Source organism: Channa argus, chromosome 1 (assembly GCF_033026475.1).
Source record: "Channa argus isolate prfri chromosome 1, Channa argus male v1.0, whole genome shotgun sequence".
Classification (NCBI taxonomy): Eukaryota; Metazoa; Chordata; class Actinopteri; order Anabantiformes; family Channidae; genus Channa; species Channa argus.
The window spans coordinates 1897011-1924503 of record NC_090197.1 but is presented as its reverse complement, the minus strand read 5'-3'; the positions used below and the strand labels follow the sequence as shown (position 1 = coordinate 1924503).

The window sequence follows — 27493 nt, the reverse complement described above, 5'->3', positions numbered from 1 at the left end:
CATCAGAGGAAGCAGCAAATCTACTTCTCACAGATCCAGTTTTTAGAATGATAATCATAATATTGTTCACTTCTCCATCTTCCTTGTTGATCACAGTATGCTGCATATGAAGACCAAGTGTATTGTGGTTCTCCTGTCGCCCAGAACCTGTGGAAAAAAATCAAACCTTGTTTTTGACTCATGAATTTATCATGATTATTTTCACTTTCAAATAAAGTTAAATCTCATTTTAATGATTTGAAATAGTGTAATTTTAGTAACTATGTAGGGGATTTGCTGACACCACAAGAATCATGGGGATAAGTCTGATCCCAGATGTGAACTGAAACCTGGATCCAGGACTCTGAGATCTCCTCCATTCATTCCAATCAAAGTTAGTGACTCTGCTCAGACTCCAGCAGCATTTAGTGTCTTCCTGCTCTGATTCCTGCTTTTTAAAGCCACTGCACATGTTCAGTAGTGTTTCTCTCTCTGAGCCCAGTCACTGTCTGTTAGACTTTTCACTTTGTCAACAGGTTTCCTCACATCACTTTCAGCTTTGTCTATAAGGAAAATGATTTGGTCTCTTTTCCTGCAGGTACAATGCCAGCGTTCATTCAAATGCAGCTGTTATGCAGTTTTTCTGCAGGCAGAACTTCATTCTGTTGTTGAGGGAGAACAGGTGCAGCTTCACGTGTTTATGCTGATTAGATGCTGCACAACAATTTTGGACTAACTCAGCATTTGAGCTCAAACCTACTCAGACCCCCTGTTGTAGCTAGATGCAGTATAATTGGTGTGTAGACAGTCACAGAATCACCCTGTATCCAGGTGCAGTAACTGCAACAGGAAAGATTCTATTCCCAGATTCTGAAGCTATAATTCTATGGAGTAATACAACTGTCCTCACAGTGAGTCTCGAGCTGCATCATGGGTGTTGATCTCTGTAAGCATATTTATGGAGATTTCTATTAGCATCATGCTCATACTGCATTCCTGCTAACACTGATGTATTCCACCTGTCACCACGTAGGGCCTGGCTGCACCCTTCATGCTCCAACTATCACTGAAATTGCAGAAAAGATTGTTGGATATGTCCATAACTCCTTCACCCTGTGAGCTGTGGCCTGCATTCAGGCTGCACCTTGTTTCAGGGAACTAGAGGTTGATGTGTTACAGAGGTTTGTACAGCAGTTGTTCATTCAAACAACTAAAACTGACATTAGATATGTGAACATGTTATTATCTTTTAACACAGATGTTAGTTTCTACCAATGACATCAATGAAAGTGTAGTAGAAACAAAACCTGTCTCACTCTTGTGTCAGTGTTGATCCGTCCACCCATTTCCCTTGATATGTTCCCCCTGAGTGTTGCTGTTCTGTCCGCAGAAAAATCCAGGATGCTCCATTCTTAGTGAGCTCACTGACCATTTTCTAATAAATGACAAGAGACAAACATTTAATTGTGTTTCAGTTGTAAAGACATTTAGACACGCGCATGCACGCACACACACACACACACACACACACACCTACACACACACTCACCTGTTCCTCTTTGCTGTTGATAATCACCAGATCTGATCCTCTGTTCACACAGTCTGTTCTGCTCTCAGACCAACTTTTCTTCTCAGTGGACATAAAGTAACAGCTGCATCCAAACCTCATCCATTCTTCAGGACACAACTTCCCTTAATGTCCAGTTTTTAAACACACATTGGATGTTATTCAGTGTTTCACTGTATAAGTCAAGATCTTTAAACTAAACTTTATGGCACTGATTTTTAAGTGATACATAGCAAAACATCATCATTAAATAATTATAACTTGACGTAAAGACAGTTAAGTTATTGATTTGTTTTTATTTGATAAAAAATACATTACAAATTTAAAAGTTCTCAAACTTTCAGCTGTTTTACTTCATCCTGTAACTGGCTGTGATTGTAAATAAAACCTAAAGATTCAAACTAAAACTATAACGTAGACAGTGTGAATTATTAAAGTATTTGCTTGGTTGTTCATAAGTATTTCTTAGCTGCAATTTGGTCTTGGAGCTTGTGTTTTTCAAATGTCAGTAAAACATCTGGTAAGAAACAACATAATCAACATAATTCTGCTTTAAAAATGCTGAATGAATTCACTTGCTGTGCAATAATAAGTGTCACTGTCACTGTTTGTCTGATGTTCTCAGGTCGTTAAATGGTTCTAGATTTTTATAAAGCTGCAGATTCAGTATTAGATTCATAAGACTTGTAATGTCATTGTGCAGGTTTCGATGTTTCTTTCAGCTTCTTCACACAGTAAAAACTATATCGCTCCCAGTGTCATTAGAATTCAAAGACACAGCTAAATCACATCATCAAAGCTGTTTGTTGTTACTGTCTCAAATCTTCTCACCTTCAGTTTTTCTCTCTTAGCTGCTTTATTTCATCCTGTGGTTTTTACTCAGTGTTTTCTAACTGACCTGTAACTGACTGGAATTCATCAGTTATAAGCATTTACCTGCAATCTGATCCTGGAGCTGCTGGATTAAATTCTTTGACTGATTGTTGATGATGCTGAGGTTGTTGACTCTGTTCTGCAGGTTGTATTTTTCAGAAGTGTCAAAAATATCTGGTGAGAAGCCAAAAAGCAAGAAAGGGGCAAAATCTTTTAATCAATATTCATTTTTAATTTACCTCCTGTGAATGGTTGAATATCACGATGCCTTTTCAGGCTAATTTAACTGATTTTGCCCGTCAACTGTCATTATTGTGTCTTATGGACAGTACATGTTTTCTGCATCATCATGGCTGCTATTCTGTGCTTTATTGTCACTGTTCAAGTCCATGTTGGTTGTGGAGGAGTCTGACAATGTCTGTGTGCAGGTCTAAACTCTGTCTCTTCATATCGTCATTTTTGTGTTTAACTCTAATCCAGTTTTTGCTACTTGTTCATTTTAACCAGGACAACAAATGTCACACATATGATATCACATATTGTCTACAGTGGCTGGAAAATCGAGAAATGAAAAGGACCAAAACAAAAACAGGGCTGTGAAAATAAGATCCACAACTAGGGAATAAAAGTCCTCACAGCGTGTGATGATCCCAGCCAGAATCAGAAGATACAGAACTCCCAGAGACACTGTAAAAACTCTGAAACCGCTGTTTCTCCCAGCTGGAAGCTTCTTCTCACTTTGTGGTTCTACAGAGACAAAATCCACAGACACATTTATTTCAGAATTGTTGGCCCTTTCTTGACAGCAGTGTTCCAGTGTTCTCATGCTATTGAATGCATGGTTATCAGTCATTGTCACAGCCACAGTTATGCTTTAGTAGGTCACCTACTACCTAATGGCACAGTTGTTATGATCAAGATGTGAGGGGAAATGCTGACATCTAGTGGCCGTAGTCAGTCTTTGTAGAGAAGGTCGGGGTGGATATGAAGGCAACAAAACACAGGGCTTTGAAACCAGAGACAGCAGTTTGTGTCCTGTTTCCTGTGACACTGTCTTGAACATCAGCTTTCAGACCCTGTCTCACCCTGACCAAGCCAACATACAGGAGACTGTGGGTCCTTTTCTTTGACTGGAACAAGTCTCTGTACTTGTCATTCAGCAGGATCAATATGATCCAAATTGAGCGCTGCACATTTTCTACAACTAAACAAATGTTCTGTCTGTGATGGACTTAGGCTACTAACCTAAATCCCTTTGGACACAAAATGGATCATGGATGATCGCGGCCACAGGTTTTTTTATCAGCTTGCTCAGAAGGACTGAGGGAAATGAGACACAGAGCTGAAGTAATTTAGAGAAATGATTCGAGGCTTAAGCTCCAGAAGCCGCCCCCCCTGCTCCGCTAATAATTTTAGCCCAAACTCTTTTTCTCAGTCCACATCCTTCTCATTTGTGTTTCTAACCATAAGCGTGTAGTTTTTGTAGCTAAAGTGAAGGACACAGTGACATCTAATATCTCCTGAAAGGGACCTACTGGCCTGCTGCCATGTGTGAAGGTGAACAAAATGGCTGTTGAAGCTGTTTCAAAGCTGTTTTTCCTTTAAGTTGAGCTTCTTGTGGAAAACAAAGAGATTTAAACTCCAATGGAACCAAATGACACCAAGTGACCTAATAATCTACTTTTACTACACTAATCACCATCTTTGTTTTTAACAGCAGGAAAAGTGAAGAGGTTGTTTGAACCTAAAACTTCCTCACACTCTTTTCTACTATTCATTATTTTTATACTTACCAACATCATCATACTGATCTCCATCCTCCATCATCTCCACCTCCATGTTCTCTCCCTCTCCTCTGATATATTTCACCCTCAGATCAGACTCAGTTTGAATTTCTGTCGACATGTTGATGAACTAAAGAGCTAAAAACTAAGTGAACTTCTTTTTGACCAGTCTTCACTGTCTGTTTCTGTCTGAGTCAGGCAGGTTTAAACAGAGAGTATCAAGGAAGTAGCAGCAGAACAAACCACAACCACAGACACTTTAAATACATTTGTGTTTCTCTGAAAAATATTTTTATGTTTGTGTAGTGAATGTAATTGAATGACTATTTCTGCATTATATCTGGAAAACTTGTAATAATATTGAGAAACACAGCTCATGCTAACTTATTTTTAAATGTTTCCTGGTCATCGTGCTAAGCTAGAAGGTTCATTAGCAGAAGTGTGTGTGCCTGCATATCATTAGCATATAATTATATGTGTAAAAAGCTGACTTCCTGTCTCAGATCAAACTAAGTGTTTCTGACAGGAAATGTGATGAGTGAGCTGCTGTCACAGTTTGACCTTTAGGTTTGTGGACTTTGAACAGAATTACGTTTTAAATAAATGTAAAAATTACAGCTTAAAACATGGACAGAGCAAGTGGTGCAACGACTCACAACGGTCAAGAATCTGAGAAATGTACCTACTCTCTAACAAACACAATAAAACACAACTTTATTTATTCCGAATGCAACCGCAAGGGGACACAAGCCAGTGTCTTCTTGTGTCAGTCCCAAGTCTGGTTAAATGCAGAGGGTTGTGTCAGGTGTAAGAGAAATTTCATAGTCTCTGTAACATGTTTCACTGTTTTCACACTTCTCACAGACCCAGTATCAAACCTGGTTACACCAGTGCTTCCTCACCTTTTGCTCCCCAGCAAGACTCTGTCTCTGGCCACACAAAGAAGTGTGTTAGCTAGATATCAACCATAAGACTTCCTATATCTGAACATTTACTTCCTAGAAGGAAACCAGTACAGATGATCAGTCTCAAGGACTTAAAAGACATAGAAGACAAAAGGACAACATGAACTTCCTAATTAGACTCCTGAAGACATTGTATGAAGGTTGATTTGCATTGACTCATCCCTTTGTTCTTTGTGTGAACCCAGCTGTTGAGTTAAATGTATAAAAGGCTGAACAACCTACACATCTGGGTCAAATCTGATTTGACTCACTCTAGAGTCTAGTTCTGTTCTCTGCATGTTTCTGTGTTTTGCTGATTAAATTCACCATTATCATTCACTTGTTGCCTTTTGCCTCCTAACTTGCCTTACAGTTTTTGCCATGATATCAGGAAGGGACTACCGTTGGTCGAAGAAGAAGAGGAGGAAGGTGTGTTCACAGGTAGAGAGAGAAGAGGGAAGCTAAGAATGTAGGACTGACAATAGCGACTTTAAATGTTGGGACTATGACAGGGAAGAGAGTTGGTTGACATGATGCAGAGAAGGAAGGTGGACATACTGTGTGTCCAGAAGACCAGGTGGAAAGGTAGCAAGGCTAGAAGCTTAGGAACAGGGTTCAAGTTGTTCTATCATGGATCAGATAGGAAGAGAAATGGAGTAGGAGTTATACTGAAAGAGGAGTTTGTGAGGAATGTTCTGGAGGTGAAAAGAGTATCAGACAGGTTGATGAAGCTGGAAGTTGAAGATGTGATGTTCAATGTTGTTAGTGGTTATGTCCCACAGGTAGGATGTGAGTTAGAAGAGAAGGAGAAATTCTGGAGTGAGTTAGATGAAGTGATTCAGAGCATCTCCAGAGGTGAGAGAGTAAGTAAGTAAGTTAAGTACTTAGGGTCAACTGTTCAGAGCAACGGAGAGTGTGGAAAAGAGGTGAAGAGGTGAGTGCAAGCAGGTTGGAACAGGTGGAGAAAAGTGTCAGGTGTGTTGTGTGATAAAAGAGTATCAGCGAGAATGAAAGGAAAGATGTTCAAGACGGTGGTGAGACCAGAAATGTTGTTTGGCTTAGAGACTGTTGCACTGAAGAAAAGACAGGAGGCAGAGCTGGAGGTAGCAGAGCTTAAGATGTTGAGGTTCTCTTTGGGAGTGACGAGGATGGACAGGATCAGGAATGAGTACATCAGAGGGACAGCTCATGTTAGATGTTTTGGAGATAAAGTCAGAGAGGACAGATTGAGGTGGTTTGGACATGTTCAGAGGAGAAACTGTGACTATATCGGTAGAAGGATGCTGAGCTTGGAGCTGCCAGGCAGGAGGTCTAGAGGAAGACCAAAGAGGAGATTTATGGATGTAGTGAGAGAGGACATGAAGTTAGTTGGTGTGAGAGAAGAGGATGCAGAGGACAGGGTTAGATGGAGGCACATGATTCACTGTGGAGACCACGGGAAGGAAACAGTCCAAAGGAAAAGAAGAAAGATCTGTTGATGAACCACAGATCATAGACTCAGATTGTCTGTGATGAACTAGTCCCTGCTGTCTGAGACATTTGGTGAGTTTCACTGCTGCAGTTCAGTTGATCATCTACTCCTGTGCTTGTTGGTATAAGAACAGTTTCTGACATTTGTACATCCTGTAAGTCACATGTTGGTTTGCTGCTGCATCACAACTCAAGAAATGAACCAACGTTCATGTGTCTCTCAGTCTGCTGAAGTTTCACACTGACCTTAGTTGTGGTTTCTAATGCATGAGAACTGTAAACACTGTTCCCTGTTTCTCACAGTGGAGTTTAGTGGAAAGTATTTATTTAATGTGCAGAGAGGACGAATAAATAAACTGACCAATGACTTCAGATTTGGTGTAAGAGTGTAACATTGTCCTATAGACACACAGGAGTTGATCCAGTTTGTCATAAAATGCATCATGTTACTGTCACATTGTGAAAAATATTCAGAGCTGTTCATTCTTACATCGTGTGGACAGAGTGATGATCCCGACCATCAGCAGAAGACACAGCACTGCCAGACACAGAGCAGCAGATCTGAAAGACTTGTTTTGGACTGGAGGACGATTCAGACTGTGTGGTCCTACAGAAGACAAGAAAACCATCAGTCTCAGCTGTCATCATTTTACTGTTTGGTTGTGGTTGATGCTGAAACACTCAGGAAGGTGGTATCAAAACTGAAGTCTTTCACCTGTGCCCTCGACCCAATTCCCACCTCCTTTGTTAAAAGATTTTTAATTCATGTCGGACAAAGTTTGAACTGTAGTCAATGACTCTCTTCAAATGGGTGTTTTCCCTACAGCCATGGTCCTCAGGAGACTCTGACCAACCCCCTGCTGTGATCTACAGTCTGTACAGTACTTAATACTTCACCCTGAGTAAAGGATTTGAAGTGGTACTAAGTGCTGAGTTTGGGTATTTCTCCCATCTCTGCATAGACCAGACTTTGATAAATGCTCCTGTAAATGATCACAAAACCTGTTATTAGAAAAGCAAAGGTCCCCAAAGGGAAACCAAGATGAAATCAATTACTGTAATGCACTGATGATCCAAAACTACAGCAGCTCGCCTCATTAATAATCAGCCAAAAAGGACTAATGTCACACCACTCTTCAGATCGCTGCACTGGCTTCCTGTAGCTGCCTGCATTAGGTTCAAATCTTTGTCTCTTGCCTACAAAGTGGTCTACTGCCTACCTGAACTCCCTCATTCATGGGGGAAAAATCCCTCCCATCCACTGCAGTCTGCCAGGGGACAGTGTCTGGTGTTATGTCCTTGGTTTAGGGGAATCTAGACATAACACGATGTGCTCCACCACTCTTTCCATTCCCAAGCATAAACCAGACCAAGTGTTCCAAAACCAAGTGGTAGCAATTTTCTTTGCCTCGGATGTGAGCAGTGTCCGAAACACCAAACAAGAATTGTAGCACAAACCCAACGTTACTTAATCAAACCGAACACATTCAAAAATAAATACCAGGATGTATAACTTAAACTCCAAATCCAAATGGCTGCTGACACCTGGGGTTATATTCAACTCAATTCAACTTTATTTATATAGCGCCAATTCACAACAAAGTCATCTCAGGGCACTTTACAGAATAAAGTCAAGATAATAAAGATGTATAGAGAGAACCCAACAATTCCCCCTTGAACAAGCCATAGGCAACAGTGGAGAGGAAAAACTCCCTTTAACGGAAGAAACCTCCAGCAGAACCAGGCTCAGGGTGGACGGCCATCTGCCTCGACCGGTTGGGGTGAGTGGAAAGGGGAGAGAGAAAAGAACAGAGCAACAAAAAGCAACAACAAAACATCGGGCAGATTGGTAGGACCAGTAGCTTCACGCTGGAAGACACACAGCTTCAACACCTGCAGAAAGGGACAGAGAGAGGGGTACAGAGAAGGACAAAGTCAACTACGGGAGAGAACACACAGAGTTAATGACATACAGTGGTGACAATTGCGGGATGAGAGGAGAGGAGAGATGGTCAAGAGGAGGAAAGGAGCTCAGTGCATCGGGGGGGTGGGTCCCCCAGCAGTCTAAGCCTATGGCAGCATAACTATAACTAACTATATGTTTTATTAAAGAGGAAGGTTTTAAGCCTGGACTTAAAAGTAGAGAGGGTGTCTGCTTCCCGAATCTGAACTGGGAGCTGGTTCCACAGGAGAGGAGCTTGATAGCTAAAGGCTCTACCTCCCATTCTACTTTTGGAAATTCTGGGAACCACAAGTAGGCCTGCATTCTGAGAGCGAAGTGGTCTACTGGGATGATATGGTGCTATGAGGTCTTCTATATATGATGGAGTCTGACCATTCAGAGCTTTATATGTAAGAAGCAGGGTTTTAAATTCTATTCTACATTTAATGGGAAGCCAATGGAGAGAAGCTAGTGAAGGTGAAATATGATCTCTCTTGCTAGTTCCAGTCAGCACTCTTGCTGCAGCATTTTGGATTAATTGCAGGCTCTTTAGTTACTGGGGCATCCTGAAAGTAGGGAATTACAGTAGTCCAACCTAGAGGTAACAAATGCATGGACCAGTTTTTCGGCATCACTTTGAGACAGGATGCTCCTAATTTTGGCAATGTTCCGTAGGTGGAAGAAGGCTGTTCTAGAGATTTGTTTTATATGTGAGGTAAAGGATAGATCCTGATCAAAAATAACTCCAAGGTTCCTTGCAGTAGTACTGGAGGCCAGACTTATGCCATCTAGTGTGACAATATGGTTGGATATGGTTGGGGTGTATGAAGAAAGACTCTCCACCGACACACAGACACACACACACACACTCGCTCAGCAGCCTCATTCCCAATATTCAAAAAATGCTGAACACAGAACTCTTCTCCAACAAGCAGTGAAATATTTAAAAATACTTCCTGTCTGTTCTTCCTTGCACTTGCATCTTATGAAACACAAACACTTCTTCTCATAGAACTTTGCTCTGATGTTTTCACCTCGACTTCTACCTCACTTGTACGTCATTTTGGATAAACTTGATTTGTAATTGTATTATGTGGAACAGGAACTGACAAAGATGACTGATTTCTTCAAATATTAAGATTTTTCTTCCAACAGTTTAATGATATAATCCCTCTGCACCTGCCAACAGGTAGCGTGACCCTGTTTTGTCCAGCTGTCTTAGGTTTGAAGAGGAGTGTGATATTTGCAGCTCAACCACAGGAACATCAAAATGCTTGGATATGGTCGTATAGACTTTACCACTGACGTTTGACTTTCTAAAGATGATGAAAGATGAACCAACACCTGCCTTTTTTCATTAGTTTTAGTTGTAGTAATAATCTATTTTAGCAAAAAGTGGCGGCAGTAGCTCAGTCAGTAGAGTGGCCACCTACCAACCATAGGGTCGGAGGTTTGCACCTGTTGAAGTTTCCCTGGACAAGACACTGAATCCAAAAAATCCATCCATCCAAGAATAATTTATAATTTGGATTTAAAGTCACAGTTAATTGTCTGGGCAGAGACAGCGTCTATTGACCAGGTAGAAGAAACCAAACGACCACAGAGAGAAGTGGCTGAAGCAGACAGAACAAAGTGTTATGGTCATGAGAGACCTATTATGATGACTGTGCAGGAGTTTGGTGACGTTTTCAAATATTTTCAAAAAGTACAATTAGTCCAGGATACAGTTAAATGGTAAGAGAAGAAGTGACATTATCAGAACACACAAAGCTTCAGGTTGTGCACTGGTAAAGGACAGGATGTGTTTTTCCTGGATTGTCTCCTAAGAAACATGTCATTTACTAAAACCAAATGTTCTGTAGCATCATAACATAGTAATTATGGAAATAAATGTAATACAAAGCACATATTGAGCCCTGTCTGCTAAAACCACCAGACACCAGAACAGTTTCTTTCCTCAGGCCATCACATCCATTTACATCTGACCTCATCTCTTTCTACATTGCTGCTATCCACACTCTACTGTACACACTGGACACAGTCCTACTCAAACTGAACACATTGTAATTGACATTGTTACATTGTCTGTATCATTTACTCTTTGAACACGTCCTTGACAGCTGCCAACGACTGAAGCAAACTTCAGAAACTAAAGCAAGACAACAAGGAAATGAAAACGAGCAGTGGTTTGTCGTCAGATACGGAACATTTAATAACTAATACTGATTTAAAAAGCAGTTTAAGAAATATTACACTGATTACACTGTTGTGTTCTAACAAGTACTGAGATGTTGTATTATCATAAAAACGTTTTCCAGAGACAGTGGCTGTTTATTCTATTTATTAGTGATGATTTCCCACTTACCTCCTTCCTGTGGCTGAAAATCAGTCTGCTCCTCTTCAATACTGTCTGGATTATCATAAATATCCACCTCATTTTCCACCCAAGCTGTTCCACCTTCCTCCACCTTACTGTTGTATCTCACCTTCTTGGAAAAATCTGGATTGGCGTAAATAGCTGACGACATCTTGAGACTGAGACAGAACAGTGGCTGAACTTCACATACGCTGCTATTGAAGCTGTAAATACAATAATAAAATCTACTTTTCTCTTGCTGTAAGGGTTTTATGTCCAACCATTTGTCTTTAGAGAAAATCAAGGAAGTAACAAAAAAACCACAGACACATTTTTTTTTATTCATGAGACTGTGGGATAAAAATAACTTGTAGCTGCAGTTTGTGGTTTTCTTTACTTCAACTAAGAGACTGTGTTGTCCAGTTTTTAGATTTGAACCTGATACAAAACTGTGGCAGCAAGACTGAAGACAACGTCATTTTGATCACAAGTTTAAAAACATGAAGGTTTTTGTCAGAAATATCAATGTGTGCAGATGTTCACACACAGGATTAACAAGACAGAATTAAACAGGAAATACTTCTTTCTTGTTAAAGAACTGAAACTTCATCTCTTGCAACATAGTTTTACTGCTGTTAGACAGGTCACCATGACGACTGTGGTCAGAGTGTGATGTTTCCACTACTGCAACCATCAGGCCAAATATACATAAACTGTATAATACTCACAAAGTAGCTTCCTGAACTTTTCATGTTTGACAAACTGTTTTAAGTTTCATTACTGTTCAGACTCTAAGAACAGCACAAATACTCCAACACAGTGTGTTTTATTTCCAGAGGTGGTAGAAGTACAAAATAGTAATTTACAAGTAAAAACGCAAATATTTCCTTTATAAAAAAAAAAGTACTTCACTCCAAGTTTAGCTTCAAATCATTTACTCCAGCTAAAGAACCAAGTACATGCTCTGAAATGTACTGAAAGTACAGTAGTACAGGACTCCACTGTATTTTAAACAGTATTTGATCAGATGGTCTCTTCAATATTTAAATTCAGCTCTATATAGCATCAATTCTCATCATAGTCATCTCAAGGTCAAGACTATGCAGATATGTAGAGGAAACCAACACATTCTCATGCAGTTCACTGTGTTGTCTGCATGAGGTTGTTCGTAATTTTATAAAGTGTGTTTAGTATTTGAGTGGTACAGCATTGGGGTATTGAAGTATTGACGTCTGGGATCACAGATGAGAGGTAAGAGGTGAGAGGTGAGAGGTGCACTGTGGGCCTTCTGTGAGTTGGTCTGGTTCTTCACAAATCCATGAAAATGTAGCCAGTGTGTGAACAGTGTTTTGTCCTGACAACAGTGTCTGATCCAAAGGCTGCTAAGATGTTTGCTTTGTTATCCAGTCAAAGTGGTGGTTGTGTGTCAAATGACAGAGCAGCCTGTTCTGACTCCTATGGCATCAAAGTGCTGCTTAGTCCAGTCCAGGTTTTCAGTAAGTACAATACAAACCCAGACACTAATAATTTGAAAGATGGTACAAGAAGAACTTGATCACAGGAGACCAGAGTTTGACTCTAGTGAGTGATGTTGTGCTCTGTAATAATCGTTACACAGCGTGATGCAAGTGGTTCCTATAGTAAGAAAGTATGTGTGTGATGATGTCACTGCGTGTGATGATGTCACTGTGTGTGATGATGTCACTGTGTGTAACGTTTTGTTTTCATCTAATTATTCTTATAACTTGATCTACCCTGAACTTTTGTACTTAACACAGTTTAGTGTGAACATAAAGTTGTTCCAGGTCGTGGAGCCTCCAACAGAGACGTCACATTGTACCTGTGGTGTCAATACGAAACGCAAACGGATGTAAAGAAGCCTCATTATCTGACGCTGTGTGTTGGACAGACAGGTGGACGCCTGAAGGAAAAGGTGGTTTAGCATTTGTTTTAACTATTCAGGACAAAGTGCATCAACGTCACTGTTTGTCCCTAGTAGACAGTTTATGGCTAATTAGAGAACAACAGGAGAGAGAAGATTTTCCCATTTAAAGAAAGCAGCATGATGTGTAGACACACGTCTGCATTCAAACTGAATTAGACTTTGTTACTGCAGAACTGATCCAGTGAGCATCATTCTGAGGTGAACTAGACCAAGTAACATGAACATGTGACACAGAATGAACAAGTCAACAAATGTGAGATGACTCTGAGGATCAGGAAGAACATTTCAGAGTTTGACAAACAGCTTCATCCCAACACTACACACGTCTCTGTCATCAGAGGAAGCAGCAAATCTACTTCTCACAGATCCACTTTCTAACATGATTATATCCCTGTGTTGTCCATTGTCCCTGTTGATCACAGCCAACTGCAGCAGTCCAGACTGTGGGATTGTCCACTGGACTCGTTGCCCAGAACCTGTGGGACAACATTTGGTTTTCTGTGAGACTCCTGATTATTTTCACCTTTAAATAAACTTAACTCTCACTTTGAATATGTCCAACATTTTTAGTAATTCAATCTATGGGAATTTTTAGAAACCTGAAAACACAAAGGATTATGGGTAAAGGTCTGATCCCAGATGTGTAATGAAATCATCCCCTACTCACCACGTAGTGTGTTGTTATACTACACAGTCTGTAAATTCAATTGAATTTTCATCTCAACTTTATTTATATGTCACCAATTCACAACATGGTCGTCTCAAGGCTCTTTACAGAAATCAAGACTGTACAGATATGTAGAGAAAACCCAACAAACCCTGAGCCCCTTTCAGACATGCACTGGAATTCAGACATTTCTCAGACTTTATCTGTGTGTCTGTGTGAACGCAAACACCCAAGTCTGTTGGCCCTGACATTACCCACATTTTACCAGCCAGCTCCCTGATGCAAAGTCCCGATTATCTCCACCCGAGCTCATTTGTGAATAGAGGAGGTAAAACTCCAGAGGATTCACCGTGAGTGAGTGGGCGTGTTGATGACGTCCACTTCCTGCGACTGTCGCAAAACCGGCCAAATACAAATAACTGAAGGTGAAGAACTGTGTGTTTGCGTTCACACATCCTGAAAGGGGCTGAAGAGAATCCAGCTAAACCCGTTTATCTGATTAAAGACTTTTGCTGTAAATTTTTTCCAAACTTTGATTCAATACAACAACTAACAAGCATAAAATGATTTTTAACATGTTCACTGTCCTGCCTCATAACACATGGTTCAATTCTGTGATGAAAATGTAATAAAAACCAAACTGGTCTCACGTTTTTGTCTGTGTGGATCCATCAACCCAATTCCACTGATATTTTCCTGATGACCATTTGGTCTTTAAACCGATCCAGGACTCTTCATTCATGTTCAGCTTGGTGACAAAGTCCTAATAGTTGAGAAAAGGCAATAATCATTTCTGCACTGAATCTGTGTCAACACAGGGTGTAAATCACACAAAGTCCAAAAACAGATGAAAATCAGCTCCTTTTCAATATTTTGACTGATCAGAATTTATTGTTTTCCTCTAAATTCTGAAGCTTTTGGCTTTTTATCCACTGAGTAGTATTTGAATCAATGAAAGGTTGATTTGATTTCTCAATTTTATTTTCAGTTTCAGTAAAAAAATGTGTTTTCGTCCTGGTTATGATGGTTTCTATCACCCAATTTTACCTTTTATTTAACTAAATTTCTAATCAAGAGAATATAAACAGCTCTTTTTTTAAATGTGCAACTTGGTCATTTCTTCCTCTGTTAATCAAACTAATTTGAAATTCTTCTTTATCACTAAAACACATTTTACTACATTTGTATAAACGACTTTTCTGTTCTGCTGTAAATGTCAGTAATAAAACGATGAAATAAACTACAGAGTCTTAAAAAGAAAAAGAGAAAAAGAACATTATCTCCACCTGTTCAAACCCCCGAACATGATGAATGTACATGAGCAGCAGTGGATCTGAACACTGATCCAGTCCACACACACAGATCAGGTTGAGTTACAGTCACTTTACTAGAATCAATGATCAATGAACAGGTTTCAAATTCTACAGCCTGAAAACTGTTAAACCAGGAAGATAAACCACCAGTGTCCAGACAGGAAGCAGGTCACACACACACACAAACACACACACACACACACACACACACACTCACCTGTTCCTCTTTGCTGTTGATAATCACCAGATTTGATTCTCTCTTCTCACAGTCTGTTTGGCTGTTAGACCAAGTTTTCTTCTCAGATGATTTAAAGTAACAACTGCTTCCAAATCGTGTCCATTCTTGAGAACACAGTTTGTCTTAATGTGAAACAATTGTTCAAAAAAAGCATCATCATTAGCAAAATGATACATTTCCTTGTTAACATTGTCCCTCTGAGGTTTTTAATGCTGTAATAATTAGAAGTAAAGTCAGCAACAAAATGAAACAACTATATGAAAAAGTAAAGACATGTTTATGTCATAACACATTAGAACATTTCTGGTGTTTAGTGTCTGTTTTTTACATTTATCAACTTTTTCAGCTGCTTTATTTCACCCTGTAACTCACTGACTATGAGTCTGGAGAAAACCAACTATATCAAACGTGTCATGTGTTAAAGTGCAGGTGAAGCTGAATCTTTTGCTTGGTGATTTTCAAACATTTTATAAAACATTTCATACGTCAAAGTTTGTCCTGGAGCTTTTTCACTTTATTCTGTAACTTGCCACACGTGTTGTTCAGGTTGTTGAGTTTCTTCTCCAGTTGCTTCTTTTCTGAAGTGACTATAACATCTGGTGGGAAACAACCAAACCACAAACAGATCAAAACACTCTTCTTAATAACAAAACAGCATCGTGATTATGATTTAAGCATGTTCAAATATGAATCAATGGAATTTAAATGAATGCTGTTGTCCTTTAACCTGCTGGGTGATGACCTCTCACATGGAGTCATAGTAGCTCAACTAGCAGGTAACAAGAAGTTTTTGCTTTAACAAGACATTTTGTGCCAAATGAAGACAAAAATGAAAGTGCAGCCAAAATAATCCCATGATTCAAATCCCTGAAAGCAACAGTTTATTTGACTAACTGACTGAATTCATGGTGAAGTGTGGAGCCTACAGAGACAAACGAACCATTTCACACTGAAGAAGAGAGACTGCATAAAGGCCAGTATCAGGAAAAAACAGCTTTGGCATTGAACATCTAACTATATCAATAGAGCCCCAGAATAAAGCTACTGAACACATGGTTGGTGCTTGGAGAGCAGCAGCACCAGCCAGGTCCAGTGTTTCCCAGTCAGGTGATTCCTGGAGTGAATCAGGAATCAGGTTAACAACAGTGTTAAAATGTGTTTGCTGTTGCAGTTTCCGTGATTTCTAACAGATTTTGTGGTTTAAAGAGGCTTTAATTAAGATAACAGGACGTCCAAAGGTTTAGAATAAAGCTCCTCACAGACAGAGACACTGTAAATGATCTGAAGCTGCTGTTTGTGACAGCTGGAAGCTTCTTCTCACTGTGTGGTTCTACAGAGAGAGAAACCTTTTCATTCGGGACGATTTCCCCTGATTATTTTCATCTGCTTTTCACCTCTTCACCAAAAAGTGACGTCATGATGACTCAGACGAGATCAGCATGTTTGCTGTGCAGTTACAAACTGTGGTGGATGCTAATGTCATTTGTTGTAATACTTATCACTAAAACTCACCAGCTTCTTGTGATCCAACATCATCACGCTGATCTCCATCCTCCATCATCTCCACCTCCATGTTCTCTCTCTCTCCTCTGATATATTTCACCCTCAGATCAGACTCAGTTTTTAGCTCTTTAGTCCATCAACACGTCGAAACAAATTCAAACTAAGTGAACTTCTTTGTGAGCAGTCTTCACTGAGTCAGGCAGCTTTTAGCAGAGAGCATCACGTCTTCATGCTACGATATAAGCTTCACTAGCAGAACTGTGTGTGTCTATTGTAATAGAAATTTTTCCTCTTGGAAGAATTGTAGACAGAAATCAGCGTGATGAACCATCTCACTTTAATACATGCCGGCATGGAGAAGAACACATGGATGTTGAGTGTTGTTTCTGACTTGTATCTCTCAAACCCCTTCTATTTATACTTAAACCCAAGAAAGGAACCACACTCACAAAACATAAATGAAGAAACCAGGTGCATGCAGTTGACAGTCATCACTCTTGTCCTTTTCTAGATTATCTGAAGATATCAGTAACAAAGTCAATAAAACCCTTTTATTACCCTCTTTTAGATCTTGCGACCCCAGGACTCACTATCTGCTACATTGCTTTGGGCCTTGTAACAACAAAGTGCCTGCTGTAATCTCAAACATTCCTCCAAACACGACCCAGCCTATGATCTCTTGTCCTCTTTGTGACCTCTTCAATAGCTCATCTTGGTTGATTGTTTGCTAATTATCTAACCATATGACTAAATTTACTTTCTTCCCCCACACTATCACACCTGCGTGTAAGTTCATTGTAACTCAGTGATGTCAGCATCACCACCTGCTGCTACAGCATCAGAATAACTGTGCTGTGCTTTGTGGAGTTTGTGACGTCAGGATCTGTTTGCTGCAATAAATCAACCACTAGATGTCACTAGGATATAATGAGCTCTTCAATGAGGCTTCATGACATGAAACTACTGGCTGTGAAGCCTCAACAGCTGAATGAGGCTTCATTATCTCATCACTCGTCTGTCTGCTCAGCATCACACATTTTTACAAACTAAATGCTTCCTGCTCTGGTCGGAGCCTTTTTCTACGTGGTTAGTTCACTGTCCTGTCACACATTCAACAATTTCTGTTGTTAAACATGTGCACTGACCTGATTGGTCACGTGACCCAGCTACTGCTTGGTATTTTAGTTGATGTCAGAAACAGAGGAATCTGTCACAGAATGTGTTTATGATTTCTCTTATAGAGGAAATATCGTTACTTCAACAGCTTCTGATTTTGTGATGTTTAACCAATTTAACTGCTAAAGCTGAAACTCTGAAGGTGAAAAATACCGAAGAAGAGAGAGAGGTGGAGATGTTAGAGGATGGAGATGATGCTGGATCACAATGAGCTGATGTTTGGTGTTAATATGTGGGAATTTGAACAACTTTTACCTCAAAAAACAAATGACATCATGGTCTATTCCACTTCCTGTGACACGATGAACTTGTCTGACTCGTTATCGCTTGATGTCATTTGGTTCCACTGGAGTTTGAAAGTCTTTGTTCTCACCAAGCAGATGAAGATAATTAGGTGAAAAGAGGCTCCACAGTTCAGAATCATCCCTCAGCAATGCTTAATAAAAATGATATTCAGTGTATTTTAACTGTAAGAAGCTTCTACCTCCATCATTCATGAACCTTTTTGTCTTTTCTTTAAATCACTGACTTCCTCTGTCTGTCTGCATGGACTCTGCTCTTAGTTTGTCTCTGCAGGTTCTTTCATGATACAGGCAAATAGAACAGGATCTTGCTTCACGCTACAGGAATATTTTCATACAGTTTCCTCGTTTGTCTGAGGTCAAAACTGTGACTTCTGTTAAAAAAGGAAGTGAAACAGCTGATGAACAAAATGTGGGAAATTATGAAATAAACAGCAAATATCACATTTCTATGTTTACATGTTATTTATCAACAAATTTAAGTTTATTCTTTGCTCAGAGAATATTTCAGTCCACATCAAAGTCAATCTCATAGTGACTGAGATGAAATCACAGAAAAGTGAAGTCATCTCATGTCATCAGCTGAGCTTCATGATGCATTTGCACACAGTTGTTTTCTGACGGTGGAGTTTTGTTAGAAAGGCTTCAGTTAACAGACAGTGTGAAGAGGTGGAATAATGACAGTGAGCAGTGGCTTTAAATAATGTGGGACTGATGTGTCCATATGTCATATAACCAATCAGAGCAGTTTATCTTACGATATGTGGACAGGACGATGATCCCAGCCGCCATCAGAAGACACAGCACTGCTAGACACAGAGCAGCTCCTCTGAAAGACTTTCTGTGGACTGGAGGATGATTCTGAGTCTGTGGTCCTACAGAGACAGAACAACATGGCAGCTGGTTGTTACTGATCATCAGCTTTAATCATGGTGGTTTAACCACAAGCATCGTGGTTCAGGTCTGTGGTTGTGTTGGCATCTGTTCAAAATGTCCACAGAAGTGTCCAACTGACTCACAGTCACTTTACACCTCCCACTTCTTCCTGTTGTGTGTTTGTTGCACTCTGTGGTAAAACTCTGTACCAGAGCTGATGCTTCTACAGATCTGACAACTGATTCACTGTTAAACTGTGACCAGTAGGACTGAAGCCAAAAACTGAACACATTCAGCAACAAAACCCCTGAATATGAGTTTTCTACAGAAACCTGTGTTAGTTTACATGTAGTCAGCAGTTTGTCAGCAGAACATGATGTTTCTTTTTTCACCTCAGCTTGAATAAAGTTTTATTTCAATCAAAAATTTAAAGAGATAATTTGCATCAACATCCTTTAACCTTAGATGCTCAAATCATATAAGAAAATAAGTTACTGCCCATTAAAAAACCTTTAATGGAGAATAAAAGAAAGAAAGTTCAGGAAGAGCAACAAGATGAACAGATGTGCAGTAGATGCTGTGTGGACAGAACAGAGCAACAAAGCAGATTTACACCTGTGTCCAATCACTTACCTTCTTCCTGTGACTGAATATCAGAGCCATCATCTCTGATATCATACGTGTTCTCGTAGATATCCACCTCTCTTTCCTCCCACTCTCCTCCATCTTCCTCCACCTTTCTGTTGCATCTCACCTTCTTGGAAAAATCTGGTTTGGTGTAAATATCTGAAGACATCTTGAGACGACTGAGACAGACGGACAGTAGCTGAACTTCACTGACTGTTTTCTACTGTAGTATAAACTACTAGCTGTGGCAGAGAGAAATGCAGTAACATGATCTACTTTACTGATGCTGCTGTCAGGGTTCAACCTTCTGTCTGCTTCACAGAAAATTGAGGAAGTAAAACAAATGTGTTCACACCTTTTTATTCATTTGAATGTTTGATAAAAAATAACTTGTAGCTGCAGTTTGTTGTGTAAATTACTCCAATCAGGAAACTGTGATGTTATGAAACTATTTAAAGTAGAACAACCTGGCTACAAAACTGACAAAAAAGACATTGTCTTTTTGTTGTTGTTATCAAAACTGGTTCCCAATTTTTTATTAAACCTACATCATATTTGTGTTTTGCCCTCAAGGAGTCAGGCTCACTTCTCAATGCTGGTATAGTTGCTGCCTCTGTTCCTGATAAGAAGGAGGATGTGTGTGAGTGTGTTTTGCTCAGATGCAGCAGGACAGAAATGAAAGACTCTGTGATCAGAGACGGTGAAAACATCACAGCTGAGTCCGTTTCAAGTTGTTTCCATCAGGCACAGAAGAACACTTTTTAATAAAACAGCCTAAAGTTGCCCATTGATCTGATTCTGACTTAGCTAATGAAATGTGTGGAACAGCATTTGGAACATGATAGAAACAGGTTTGTTCCTCATTCAGAGACACAGACACATCTGTGATCTGACTTCACTGACTCCCATCTTTGTTCATGAGGAACATCAGGGCCATGTGAAACATGCTCTGTACAATGTAAATCACCTTCTGACATCAAATCTGTGCACAGTGGGGAAACCAGAGAACGTGCACGTGAGAGTAACTCTACAGACCAGACAGACAGCTGCAGCTTCCATTCATACACATGTAAGAAAGAATCAGGACTGTACTTCACCATGGTGTGTGTCTGCAAATCCAAATTACTACACACTTGTTTTCCTTCTGATGTCGACATCAAACAAATCCCAAGTTTCATCCTTAATCACGTCCTAATAAATTGACGGGGCACAATTTTGAAAGATTGATCTTGAGAATCAGCACAAGACATTGGCTGAGTCAAATGCTGTTTCTGTGGTTTTCCACAAACACCTACACTATACACATAGTTACCACTCGTCTTTGGAGGTGTTTGAAGTTCAGGTGCTTTTATTACTGACCTACTTGTTCCACTGTCCACCACAAATGTCACCTCTTGACCATTTACTTATAATTTAATTTACACTTTCCCTCAGCAAACTGAAAAAAGTTTTTCACATGGGATTTAAATTTAGCTTCCAGATGTTGGACACATTTCTCAATCAATTCTATATCTACTTCAGCATGTGTGAGCTTTATGTCTGCACAAGCATTTCTTCATTGCAGTTAGCGACAAATCTGTGTGTGTGTGTGTGTGTGTGTGTGTGCTTCACCTCCCTCCTTTTGACTGAACCCTGCAACTGTCCCTGGAAAACCAGCTTTTCCTCCTCCTGTCAGTTTGCCGCTTGCGTTGGCTTCTCAGGACAATCTCTGGATCTGTGTCCTCTTGAATGGCAATAAGGACACTCCACATTCCCAAATGGACACTGTCTGGCTAAATGTCCTCTCTGTCCACAATTATGTCACTCATCCTTAGCTCCTCGCCCTCTGCTTCTCCAGCTCCCATGATGTTTCACCATAGTCTTTGCTCACTAACACTAGCGGCTGCCAGGTTGAGTTCTCTTTGACTCTTCTCCCTCTGCATTTCTTATTCTTGTGAGACTGAGTCTGAGCATGTGTGACACGTCTTCTGATGTCTTCCAATCTGACTCCTTCATATCAGGTGAAAGTTCTCTCAAAGTGATTTAGGAGGTGGGTTTCTCATGACCCAGGAGAATCACCCAAGTCATTTGGGTGTTTAATACCACAGTGAGTATCAAACTCCTTTGGCAGGTGCTGCAGATAATCATCAACAGTCTCATCTTCATGTAGTTTACAAGCTGTTATTTTACATATCAATTTTTACTGGGAATTTGACTTTGAATTCTTCTGCCAGATTGTTGACAGCCTCCCTGTGTACAACACTGTGGCAGCTTTGCCATGACCCTCTGCAGATCTGATGGTTTTGCCTTCATTGCCAAGAGGCGTCTTAAGCAGAATTAAGACAAATTAAGACTCTTCATTTGCTGAAGAACTCCCACAGTATGGACACTAAAACTGTGATATGTTCAAACAATACAAATCAGTGCAATATAATATAAAAACAGAAAAACAAAAGTAGCTGTGTGGGTTTAATTCAAACTCAGTCGCAGTGACAGTAAATTTTTATTACTTTTTTTTCTACAACATAAATGGAAATGGTGCTATGGTCAGTGAAGACTTTGTACTTGTATTTAGTAACAATAGGCCTTGTAAACAATGACCTTAATAGAAGCAGGATGTGCAAATAAGAACACATAAAACTACTGTAGCACTAAAGTTTTATCCAAAGTCTGGACTTCCTTGCTGCAAATGTGAGGGTGAGCGTAAACACACCAAATAAATTGTGGGACCCAATTAGAAAACCAGGACTCCGAAATAAGTTAAAATATTTATTTATTAAGGGAAGTGATCCAGGAAGTGTGGATGGGCTTCAGACGTCGTTAACGCTCAACAGGGTTCTCTGGGAAGACAGGAGAAGAAAGTTAGTGGCAGACAGGCGCAGTGGGTATATGCATACTAGAGTAAGGACATACTGTGAGGTAGGAGAAAACTGCAGAACCCGCTGGTGCAAAGTAACGGAAGTCTACCAAGAAGGGGTGTCTGGTGCCAGGGTGGGTGAAGGGAAGACAAGTCCAGTGATCCTAAAGCCTATCCGAGGTCCAAGCCAAGTCCAAATCCAGAGAATCCGAAAGCGGTTTCCAAAAGGGGGGAGGCTGAGGCAGGTCCGGTGGGCTGAAAAGGAGTCAAATCAGGTTCAGTATAAGTAAAGCAAGTGCAAGCTGGAGAGTCAATGCAAAGCAGTCAGACAATCTGACAAGGTAGCAGGAAGAAAGGGCTGCTTAAATAGGAGAGGGAACATACAGGTGAAAGCAATGATGTTAATTTTTGAGGTAAAACTAAAAATATTGAGAGCGGTGAACACGGGAAGTCCTGACGTCAAAATAAAAGCCGGAGCAGGAAGTAGTGCTAAAACCATAACAGCAAATGCATCTATGGTATCATGATGATACCTGAAACCTCACGAAAACCAAACCTGAGGGCTTTTTGGTCTTTTCATGATGAAAATACCAATATGACAAATATAAGATGAACCTTTACTGATCCCACATCAATTCACTCATTCAGCAGCTCACGGAAATGGTATAAAGTGCAAAAAGCATTTTTAAAATATTTACAATAATTGCAAAGTAAAATATAAAATGCATATCCACAAACACGTATAAACTAAGACACAGCCGAGAGAATTTGCAGTATTCAAGCATGATCAGAAATGTTCAGCTGAAGCGTTGCGTCGTACAGTCTTACAGCGGTGGGAATGAAAGACCTGCGTTAACGCTGCTTCCTACACTGAGGGTGTATCAGTCTGCTGCTGAGTCTCCACCGTCTGAGTCAGCGGGTGAGAGGTATTGTCCATCCATCCACAGGTATTGTCAGCTTGGCAAACCCACCCACTCCACAGAGTCCAGTGGACAACCCAGGACAGAGCTGGCCCTGCTTAGCAACCTATTCAGTCTCTTCCTGTCCTGGTCAATGCTGCCTGAACCCCAGCAATATGACTTGTTGTTGAGGTCTGTCAACAGGAACTGCTGCCTGAGATACGCACCAATAACTTGTTCCATCCCCATCAATCAAATAATGAGAAACAACTAAAGGGGGTTGTTCTTGTTCATTGTTTCTTTATTTGTATATTTTTTATTTTCAACATGGAAAATAAGGGAAGCTAAAACAAATACTGCAATATGAGTAAAAGTATATATTTCAATACTTGACTCAAGTTAAGGTGGTGAAGTTTGTAATGAATGAAAATTTAAATTCAAAACATTCTGTTTCTTCTACTTTCTCCTGCTATTCTCCATCTGTCCACCAGATGTCCTCAGACTTCCATCCCTTCAGTCACCTGACTCTCCTCCCAGATCCACCTGTGTCCCCTCCTTCCTACACACCTGTTCCCACTTCCCTCATCAGCTCCTCTGCATAGAAACCAGCCTGGTTTTCACAATCATTTGGTTGAACACATCTCATTGTGTTTCTGTTTGTGCTGTGGATTCATGTTCTTACATCCTGACTCATATTTATATCTATATATAGATGTGATCTTTTAGAAACATCTTAAATTCCTAATGTTGATGTATTTTCATTTTCTTATTCCTGTGGCCAATGTTTGTTTTTACTGACTGCAGATTAAAATCAAGAGGGACTAATTATTAGACTGTATTTGGTCGTAAATATCAGTCTGATTCTGTGGAAACTAATTCACATCTAAGTCGACAACATTTCTTTGTGTAATATTTCTCGGGTAAACATTAACAATAGAAACATGGATTAAAACATATTTATTTGTCAGAACAATGAAGAAAAAACTTTTATTTTCCAAACTAAACCTCTCAGCGTCCTGATGAAGGTTTTCACTGGAAGATGAACATGAAGAGTTTCCTGTGACTGCAGCAGTTTAGTGGGACTACAGAGTTAGTAAGTCCACATGTAGTTGTTGTGTGGACGACTTCCAACCCCACTACTCTGTCTGCACCATAGAGCACAGAGGGACAATATCTATGGAATAAAGAGGATTGAACATGTGACACAGAATGAACAAGTCAACAAATGTGAGATGACTCTGAGGATCAGGAAGAACATTTCAGAGTTTGACAAACAGCTTCATCCCAACACTACACACCTCTCTGTCATCAGAGGAAGCAGCAAATCTACTTCTCACAGATCCAGTTTTTTGTACCATGATTATATTCATGTGTTGTCCATCTTCCTTGTTGATCACAACACGCTGCTACAAACCAGCCTGTAGGATTCTCCTGATTTGTTGCCCAGAACCTTTGAGACGAATAAAAAATCATTTTCATTTGAAACTCTGTGCTCTGAGCTGTCTTAAGTAATTATATCTACATTATTAGAAAGCATTTAATATATTCAAAGTGAGATATAAATTAGTCTAAACACAAAAAGAATCCAAAGGATTATGGGTATAATCCCAAAACTGAAACCTGAATCCAGGGCTGTGTCTGAATTCCCTCCCTACTCACTATATAGAACATTACAGTATATAGTGTGTGTGAGGGCAGTAAATTAAAACAGCTCAGGGCCCAAACACATATTGTTTATTTAACCTCGTTGTAATTTAAGTTCATATTCTACACTGTTCTTTTGGAACAATTGATTTACTGGGTTACATTCTTTTGAGATATCTGCACACAGACGGCATAGTGAGCTTTGATTAAGTGTTGTTACTGATGTTCACCACACGAGGGAGTGTAACACACTGTAACACACTGTCCTATAGTGCTGAGACGAGACACAAGACACAACTATGCTAAAAGCAGTGAACTGCTTTGTCTGTATTTTTGCAGCTTTGTTAGTAAAGATATAATCCACCAGATCCTGTCTGTGTGCTTTTGTCAAGTGTGCTACATGTGTTTGCCATTTTGTACTTACGCTTGAATGTATAGTGTGTACATATGTCTACTATATACTACAGTCAAAGTATCCCACAATGCAAAACTCAAAGTATAGTACATAGCATGAACCCATGCAGTGCTCCTAGTTTTAAACATCCGTTAATGATGACGAAAGGTGACAATGACAGTTAAGTGTCTGAAATGTCAATTGACTCCTCAGTGTTAAGTAAACTACTTAGTGTCCATTATATAGGGAGTAGGGGGTGATTTCAGACACAGCCCAGGACTCAGAGACCCCCTCCATTCATTCCAATCAAAGTTAGTGACTCTGCTCAGACTCCAGCAGCATTTAGTGTCTTCCTGCTCTGATTCCTGCTTTTTAAAGCCACTGCACATGTTCAGTAGTGTTTCTCTCTCTGAGCCCAGTCACTGTCTGTTAGACTTTTCACTTTGTCAACAGGTTTCCTCACATCACTTTCAGCTTTGTCTCTGAGGAAAAAGTGGTTGGAAAGCTGCTCTCTGAATCCATCCCTGGGATTAATGATCATATTCAGCTTTTTCCTTCATCTGTTCTTCACTTTCTAAAGAGCAGAGAAGAGGCAGCTGCTCCTTCATGCTGAGATCAAGTTCAAGAAAGTTTGACTCTAAATGTTGAAGCTAGTTTTTCTTCCACCATGTTTGCTCTGTGTGAGGATACAGAGAGCAGCACTCACATTCAATCCTCTGAACTGTGACCAGAGCTTTGAACCATGTTTCAATCCTGACTCATTGTTACTGCAGCTCATCACAGACTGGAGATGAAGAGAGTTCATAGAAAGATTTTTCCAAAGAGATTTGGATCATTTTGTCACTGTCCTACATTTTAACACATGATCCTATTAGCTCTTAAAAATGACTCTGATGTCACTGTATTAGAAAGAAAATCTGTCTCACGTTTCTGTCGGCTGTGATCCATCCAACAATTCCCATTGATATTCTTGCTGTGTCTGTGACCATTGTGTCCACAGACCAATCCAGGACTCTTCATGCTGATTCAGCTCGGTGACAAAGTCCTAACAGAAAGTCAGTAATCAGTTCTTCTTTCATCATTCAGTTTTTCTGTTCTAGTAACTTTTTGAATCATTCACATCTTTTTCTTTCGTTCATTTAACTGAGATCAGGGCTCCTGGTTATAGTTAATCAAAATTCTCCCATATTCATGTGACTTTTCATTGTCTATAAAAACTGACAGCAGGTCAGAAACACAAGGAACAGATTCATCAAAGATCACACACACACACACACACACACACACACACACACACACACACACACACACACACACACACACACACACACACACACACACACACTCACCTGTTCCTCTTGGCTGTTGATAATCACCAGATCTGATCCTCTGTTCACACAGCCTTTTTTGCTCTCAGTCCAACTTTTCTTCTCAGTGGACATAAAGTAACAACTTGATCCAAATGTCTTCCATCCTTCAGGACACAACTTCCCTTAATGTCAAACAAATGTTTAAAGACAGATTTCATGTCATTCAGTATCAGAATGATGATGATCTGTAGTGTCACTGTGTAAAATAAGATCTTAATCTGCTGATTTTCTCTTTCAGCTTCAGTTTAGAAAGAAGTTAAAACTCAGATTTTTAAGTGATGACCTGCAACAGAAATATCCACATAGAAAAATGTTCAACAACATGAAACAACTCTAACTGAACATAAAGGCACATTTAACTCATATCATGGAAATTAGTTTAATCCTGGGTTTTTGGTTTTAGTTTTTAAACTTTTCTCATCTTTCATTTTGTCTTTCAGCTGCTTTATTTCATCCTGTAACTGACTGTTGGTGACTGATGTGTCTTAAAAACAACATTACAACAATATAATTCCTGTCGTGTCTCAAGGTAACATGAAGGTGAATCTTGTGTATAATGATATTTGGTAATGATTTCAAAATCTTACATAAAATTTTATCCTGGAGATGTTTGACTTCATTCTGGGACTGACTGTAGTTCTTGATGAGGTTGTCAATCCTGGATTGAAGCTCTTTTTCTTTGGTGACTGAATGAAATGATGAGAAACACAAAAGCAAAGAAACAATGAGTCTCTGTAACTGAGTATTGTTGACTGCTGTCTTTGTATTAGAACAGTAGAAAAACACTA

The 27493-nt window shown here is 39.8% G+C and overlaps 2 protein-coding genes and 1 long non-coding RNA gene across 5 annotated transcripts; all 3 read right to left on the bottom strand.

The window, feature by feature from the left end:
* On the bottom strand, positions 1–11204 carry LOC137099510 (CD209 antigen-like protein A). Of its 3 annotated transcripts, none has more exons than XM_067476471.1 (6): positions 10925–11204; positions 7108–7224; positions 2483–2593; positions 1529–1671; positions 1296–1414; positions 1–147 (listed from the first exon to the last, which is right to left on the bottom strand). In XM_067476471.1, exons 1-6 carry the CDS (start codon positions 11085–11087, stop codon positions 21–23), a joined length of 780 nt encoding a protein of 259 aa, XP_067332572.1. In that variant the 5' UTR covers positions 11088–11204; the 3' UTR covers positions 1–20. The 3 variants fall into 3 exon arrangements, with proteins under 3 accessions (XP_067332572.1, XP_067332582.1, XP_067332590.1); XM_067476481.1 differs by having other exon boundaries at positions 1529–1653; XM_067476489.1 differs by lacking the exons at positions 7108–7224; positions 10925–11204 and adding an exon at positions 3056–5513.
* A 549-nt stretch (positions 11205–11753) lies between these two features.
* LOC137102152 (CD209 antigen-like protein E) lies at positions 11754–19865 on the bottom strand. The gene is made up of 6 exons (XM_067481360.1): positions 19569–19865; positions 18818–18934; positions 15570–15674; positions 15058–15200; positions 14178–14290; positions 11754–13336 (listed from the first exon to the last, which is right to left on the bottom strand). The coding sequence occupies exons 1-6, from the start codon at positions 19729–19731 to the stop codon at positions 13213–13215; spliced, it is 765 nt and encodes a 254-aa protein (XP_067337461.1). The 5' UTR covers positions 19732–19865; the 3' UTR covers positions 11754–13212.
* A 4769-nt stretch (positions 19866–24634) lies between these two features.
* LOC137099698 (uncharacterized) lies at positions 24635–26853 on the bottom strand. The gene is made up of 3 exons (XR_010910792.1): positions 26685–26853; positions 26262–26380; positions 24635–24747 (listed from the first exon to the last, which is right to left on the bottom strand). It is a non-coding gene; the product is annotated as an uncharacterized lncRNA (long non-coding RNA).
* Between the last annotated feature and the right edge of the window lie 640 nt (positions 26854–27493).

Coding starts and splice junctions, on each gene's coding strand:
- LOC137102152 (XM_067481360.1), bottom strand. CDS start 19,731: ATGTCTTCAGATATTTACACCAAACCAGATTTTTCCAAGAAGGTGAGA. Junction 15,675..18,817: donor CATCGTCCTGTCCACATATC/GTAAGATAAACT, acceptor GTTTCCCACCAG/ATGTTATAGTCACTTCAGAA. Junction 15,201..15,569: donor GAAAAAGCTCCAGGACAAAC/TTTGACGTATGA, acceptor TTTCACATTAAG/ACAAACTGTGTTCTCAAGAA.
- LOC137099510 (XM_067476471.1), bottom strand. CDS start 11,087: ATGTCGTCAGCTATTTACGCCAATCCAGATTTTTCCAAGAAGGTGAGA. Junction 2,594..7,107: donor CATCACTCTGTCCACACGAT/GTAAGAATGAAC, acceptor GCTTCTCACCAG/ATATTTTTGACACTTCTGAA. Junction 1,672..2,482: donor GCTCCAGGATCAGATTGCAG/GTAAATGCTTAT, acceptor CTGGACATTAAG/GGAAGTTGTGTCCTGAAGAA.